The 6,123-nt window shown below is 38.8% G+C and overlaps 2 protein-coding genes across 2 annotated transcripts in view; one reads left to right on the top strand and one right to left on the bottom strand.

Annotated features, from left to right (window-relative positions):
- LOC107695665 (ectonucleotide pyrophosphatase/phosphodiesterase family member 7-like) overlaps positions 1 to 1,682 on the bottom strand; it is a 14,487-nt gene extending 12,805 nt beyond the window's left edge. Inside the window, exons 1-2 of the mRNA XM_016495668.1 lie at positions 1,392 to 1,682; positions 1,038 to 1,183 (exon numbers count right to left, since the gene is read on the bottom strand). Of these exons, the coding sequence (XP_016351154.1) occupies positions 1,038 to 1,183; positions 1,392 to 1,656 (411 nt within the window). The 5' untranslated portion in view covers positions 1,657 to 1,682. The remainder of the gene's footprint in view (positions 1 to 1,037; positions 1,184 to 1,391) is intronic.
- A 1,866-nt stretch (positions 1,683 to 3,548) lies between these two features.
- On the top strand, positions 3,549 to 5,134 carry LOC107695664 (uncharacterized protein KIAA1109-like). Its single transcript, XM_016495667.1, has 3 exons — positions 3,549 to 3,724; positions 3,824 to 3,917; positions 5,030 to 5,134. The coding sequence occupies exons 1-3, from the start codon at positions 3,607 to 3,609 to the stop codon at positions 5,088 to 5,090; spliced, it is 273 nt and encodes a 90-aa protein (XP_016351153.1). The 5' UTR covers positions 3,549 to 3,606; the 3' UTR covers positions 5,091 to 5,134.
- Positions 5,135 to 6,123: the final 989 nt, after the last annotated feature.

Here is a 6,123-nt window from a genome sequence, read left to right as displayed (position 1 = left end):
TGCCCAGTCTCTTTCTTATTGTTGAATCATGAACACTGGCCTTAATTGAGGCAAGTGAGGCCTTTAGTTCTTTAGATGTTGTTCTGAGTTCTTTTATGACCTCCTGGACGAGTCGTCATTGCTCTCTTGGAGTAATTTTGGTAGGCCGGCCACTGCTGGGAAGGGTCACCACTGTTCCAAGCTTTCTCCATTTGTGGATAATGGCTCTGAACGTGGTTGGCTGGAGTCCCAAAGCTTTAGAAATGGCTTTATAACCCTTTCCAGACTGATACATGTCAACTATTTTGTTTCTCATCTGTTCTTGAATTTCTTTAGATCGCGGCATGATGTGTTGCTCTTTAGTCATGCTTCACTTTGTCAGACAGGTTCTATTTAAGTGATTTCTTGATTCAGCAGGTCTGGCAGTAATCAGGTCTGTGTGTGTCGCTAGTGAAATTTAACTCAGCTTTCTAAAATAATTCTTTAGATCGCGGCATGATGTGTTGCTCTTTAAGCATGCTTCACTTTGTCAGACAGGTTCTATTTAAGTGATTTCTTTATTCAACAGGTCTGGCAGTAATCAGGCCTGCGTGTGGCTAGTGAAATTTAACTCAGCTTTCTAAAATAATGTGGTTAATCACAGTTCTTTCATGATTTAAGGGGGGGTGGGGCGGCGGGGGGAATTAATTTTTCACATAGGGCCAGGTAGGTTTGGATGGCTTTTTTCCCTTAATAAATGAAATCATCATTAAAAAAGTGCATTTTGTATTTACTTACATTATCTTTGTGTAATATTCAAATTTGTTTGATGATCTGAATGTTTTAAGTGTGACAAATATGCAAAAAAAATAAAAAAAGAGGAAGGGGGCAAAAACATTTTCAAAAAAAAATTTCCTCTTTTTGTATTTTTTACATATATAGCCCTATATATATATATAGGGTTATATCACATATCACTGCATGCCACTGCAGTTCTGCACCACTGCATATATATTTTCACATGTTGGTTAATGGGATCAATACTGCAAACCCTTTTTCTGAGCATCAGACATGCGTACCTGTCTCTGAGCCGTGATCCATATGGGCAAACTCCCGTTGTCCCACCACTCATTCACGAACTGGGACTTATAGTAGGATTTCTTCTCCCAGGTGCTGCTGTTAAACCACATGTTGTGAATGACACCGTGATTCTCAATGTATTTACCTGAAGACAGAGATGCTTTCTCATTAGTCATATGCTTCATATGCTTTCTCATATCATTATATACATAATAAAACTTTGTTGTATGATTTACTTTGAAAGAGTTTTCACTCTGAAATGTCTAAAATTATATATAACTCTCACTTTAAATACATATTAAATACATATTCATGCACAATGTATTTTAGACTGCATATGTCAGCATCTTTACCTGTTAGGATGGTAAAGTGTGTCGGGCTGGTGACGGTGAGGAACGCCGGTGTCACGTATGTGGCTTTGACCCCGTCTTTCGCCATGGCATCCAGGTGCGGCGTTTCCACGTCCCTGTCATAGTCCCACCTGAAGCCATCAAAGGAGACAAGCAGCAGTTTGCTGCGCTCAGACGCCCCACGGTGTACCGGGATGGGACCCGCCAGAGAGCAAACGCACAGACACAGACAGAGAGCAGCCGTCCACAGCATGATCCAATCACACATTGAGCACAAACAGCTGTCTATCAATCAGTGGCTCACACCTGACTGCGGCTCACACTTCTCCTGACCTCTTTTACTCACATCTGCAGGCCAAAGTTTCATCCTGTTATCTTATCTGCTCATATCGGCAGGATTTGCCTATTTTGAACTTTCTGTTCATCAAAGAATCCTAAAAAATAAAAATGTATCAAGGTTTCCACAAAAATATGGAGCAGCGCAATTGTTTTCAACATTGATAATAATAATAATAATAAATGTTTCTTGAGCTGCAAATCAGCATATTAGAATGATTTCTGAAATATCATGAGACATTGAAGACTGGAGTAATGATGCTGAAAATTCAGCTTTGCATCAGAGGAATTAATTACATATTTAAATATATTCATGTAGAACATAGCTATTTTAAATTGTAAAAATATGTAACTTTTTGTACGTTTTTTTTTTTTTTCTCAAATAATCAAATACATGCAGACATGGTGAGCAAAAGGGACTTATTTCAAAAACATTAAAAAATCTTACCGACCCCAAACCTAATGTATGTTATCTGTTTAAAATGCTGCAGGATATTTTTTGTCACTAGCTTTGCTTTTCTTTATCATTTCTGAAGTCTCAGTGTCTTTTAATCAGCCTTTATTTTAGTGGATTATCGCTGATGTGTGAAGTCAGAAGTTCACAAAGGTGTCCTTTAAAACCTATAAACTTGTAACTCTGATTTGACATTCATTATTGACCTCTTTAAACAGTCGGCTTATCAACATCCTTCTGAAAGAACATTTTCTCTTGCACACTTTGTCCTTGATAGTAGTTCATAGGAAATATCTAATCTGTGTGAAGATAAAGAATTGCATCTCTCAGCTTACTTACAAAAAGTCTTGACCCCTGTCACTGGAGTGTTTGTGTGTCTGTACATGTTCTTACATGATCCATGATTGAAACCTGATTGGTTAAATACTTCAAACAATCAAATGTTTTTGTCTTTCCTTGTTATTTGTTTTTATTTTTATTCTTCTCTAACATTTTCTTAAATAATTCTTAATTGAAGCACCTTTTCACCTTTAACACTTAAACACTCCTGACAGCATCACCGTAACAACCTCTAACTCTTGACAGCATTACCGTAACAACCCCTTACTCTTGACAGCATTACCGTAACAACCCCTTACTCTTGACAGCATCATCGTAACAACCCTTTACTCCTGACAGCATCACTGTAACATCCTCTTACTCTTGACAGCATCACCATAACAACCCCTTACTCTTGACAGTGTCATCATAACAACCTCTTACTCTTGACAGCATCACCGTAACAACCCCTTACTCTTGACAGCATTACTGTAACAACCCCTTACTCTTGACAGCATCACCGTAACAACCTCTTACTACTGACAGCGTTATCGTAACATCTTACTCTTGACAGCATCACCATAACAACCCCTTACACTCGATAGCGTCACGTAGCAACCACTTACTCCTGACAGCGTCACTGTAACAACCCCTTACTCGCATCACCATAACAACCCCTTACTCTTGACAGCATTACTGTAACAACCCCTTACTCTTGACAGCATCACCGTAACAACCCCTTACTACTGACAGCATCACCGTAACAACCCCTTACTCTTGATAGCGTCACTTAACAACACCTTACTCCTGACAGCATCACTGTAACAACATCTTTCTCTTGACAGCATCCCCGTAACAACCTCTTACTCTTGACAGCATCACCGTATCAACCTCTTACTCTTGACAGGATCACCGTAACAACCCCTTACTCTTGACAGCATTACTGTAACAACCCTTTACTCCTGACAGCATCACTGTAACATCATCTTACTCTTGACAGCATCACCATAACAACCCCTTACTACTGACAGCATCATCGTAACAACCCCTAGTCGACTAGGTCGTAGGCGGAGCTTGGTAAGCACTGAGCCCCAGCATGTGACGCTGATCATGTTTGGCGTTGGCATGGTAAACCGCACGCATCTGGAAGCAGACATTGGAGGACTGACCATGGAGGCAGAGCTTAAGAAAATACATGGCAGTTTTACTCTAAAGGAGAAAATGAAGGGTAAATCAAACAGCATTTTTAAATAAAAGTAACATTTTAAAATATATTGTATACTTAAAAAAAACACCTTATCCTATAATTTCTGTTCTTTTGATGCAGATATTCTCCATCAGAAAATGACTGAGACCTGTGCCTCGGCCCATATTGGATGTGTGAACATTGTGCTTCTGGAAGGAATCACACCAGACATACAGTCAGTAACTAATTTAACACCAGGCACTAAGACCCACTGAGTGATCTACCACTTATCAGCATCCACTTTTATATAAATCAATTTACCTTGAAATGTCTAATTTCTCTTTTTTAAAATACACCCAATCACCGTTTCACATGCAAAACACTGTAAACCGTTGGTAGGTTGGCTTCCTGAAGAGTGTAGACACTTTGTCTCTGTGGTGCCTTAATATTTTACTCTGTTTATTTGATCGGTCTGACAACAATGCAAAAACTGCATATCCATACACTACTGTTCTAAAGTTTGCAGTCAGTAAGATTTTTAAAAATATTTTTGAAAGAGGTCTCTTTCATTTATTTGATCAAAAATACTAAAACAGTAGTACTGTGAAATATTATTACAATTCAAAATAACTTTTCTATTTTAATATATTGTAAAGTGTAATTTATTCCTGTTAGTCCACGTGATCCTTCAGAAATCATTCTAATATGCTGATTTGGTGCTCAAGAAGCATTTCTTATCAATACTGCATTTATTCATGCATCAATCATGCATTTAGAAATCTTTGTTTGCACTCCCACTTTTTATCAAATGAATGCATGCTTGCCAAATAATATTATATATAATATTATAATATATATATAATATAATAATCTGAACCCAGATTTTTGAACGATAGTGCATTTAATGACCAGCGTGTCACAGATACTTCACTGTGTTTTTAGAAACCGCATGGTAGCAAGCTAAAAACTACTCAAACACAGTTTAGAAACTCCATAGCACTACACTGGAAACGACCCACAACAGCCTAGATTTAGAAAATGTAAAATCCTGTTCAAGCAGCCCTTGTAATGTACTTAAAATGCACTTTAATCCTTGCATACTCTCTGTGATTACCATATTTTAAAGTTATTTTAAAGTTATTCTTGGATCTGTTTTTTTTTTCAGGTGTTCTCTCTTTCCACAAATATATTTTTACGAGTACAGATTTATCACAGCTTATATGACACTTTTGAAATGTTTTCTCTGTGGATAACTTTCCCTCTTCTACCTTCCTGCTCTCTACTCTCCTCTCTTCTCTCTATCTGTCATCTTTTTGTTGTTGTTTTTTCTGCCTCTCTCACTGGCAGACTAGAGGATTTTCCAACCTCACCTACCAGCACAGCCAAGCAGGAGTTCCTGTATGTCTAAGTTTCCTTAGTAACCTTGTCCAGTCCTTCATGACCATTCATAACATCTCCATAATATTTGTATGTCGCAGTCCCTTCCATATGTCAAATATATACTATATAGTATATACCTTTCACTCTTACTAATCCAAATGCTCTCCTGCTCTGAATCCCTTTCATATAAATGGTTCACAGGATTATATAGTGTCTTCAGTAGCGGTCATTGAAATCATAACATCCCCATGACACTAATTTTACAGTCATATTTACTTTAATGCATTGTTCCATTGCCTAGTCCAGTGGTAGGCAAGTTGGGTCTTAGAGAGCCGCTCCAACCGTAATCAAACACACCTGAACAAGCTAATCAATGTCTTCAGGATTACTAAGGCTATAGGCAGGTGAGTTTTGTTTTCAGGGTTGGAGTTGAACTCTGCAGGACTGCGGCTGTCTAGGACCGAACTTGCCTACCCCTGGTTTAAGCCCACTGAAATGCTTGAATGCAGACACATTAACATCAGAATCTCTATGTTTTAGGTAAAAAAAAAACATTAAAATAACACATTATTAAAGCTGCAGTCCGTAACTTTTGCCTATTTGTCGCCATCTCTGTTTGAAAACCTGCAATTGCAGCTGTGTGCGGAATAATCTTCCTTGTGGGTTGTACTCTGGCATGGCTCCAGCACGGATGAATCTAACGTTTTGAGGAGTATGTGTGGCAGTCAGTCACCGCACTATATATCCTATTACTCCTGACAGCATCACCGTAACAACCCCTTACTCTTGATAGCGTCACGTAACAACCCCTTACTCCTGACATCGTCACTGTAACAACCCCTTATTCTTGACAGGAGTAAGGGGTTGTTACGATGATGCTCCTGACAGCATCACAGTAACAACCCCTTACTCTTGACAGCATCATCATAACATCTTACTCCTGACAGCGTCTCCGTAACATCATCTTACTCTTGGCAGCGTTACCGTAGTCTCGCGTAGCCAGACCTTCAGACTGACGGCTGAAGGTCTGGAATCCATGGCAGCTTTCATTGGCCAAAGCC

This window comes from Sinocyclocheilus anshuiensis, unplaced genomic scaffold, assembly GCF_001515605.1.
Source record: "Sinocyclocheilus anshuiensis isolate Anshui unplaced genomic scaffold, SAMN03320099.WGS_v1.1 scaffold1075, whole genome shotgun sequence".
In the NCBI taxonomy this organism is placed as follows: domain Eukaryota; kingdom Metazoa; phylum Chordata; class Actinopteri; order Cypriniformes; family Cyprinidae; genus Sinocyclocheilus; species Sinocyclocheilus anshuiensis.
This window is presented reverse-complemented; position numbering and strand designations above follow the sequence as displayed.

What these genes read in the sequence shown, in the direction of transcription:
- LOC107695664 (XM_016495667.1), top strand. Translation starts at nt 3,607, where the DNA reads ATGTTTGGCGTTGGCATGGTAAACCGCACGCATCTGGAAGCAGACATT. An exon ending in TCTAAAGGAGAAAATGAAGG is followed by an intron (nt 3,725 to 3,823) that starts GTAAATCAAACA and finishes CTTTTGATGCAG; the next exon opens with ATATTCTCCATCAGAAAATG. An exon ending in GGAATCACACCAGACATACA is followed by an intron (nt 3,918 to 5,029) that starts GTCAGTAACTAA and finishes TCTCACTGGCAG; the next exon opens with ACTAGAGGATTTTCCAACCT.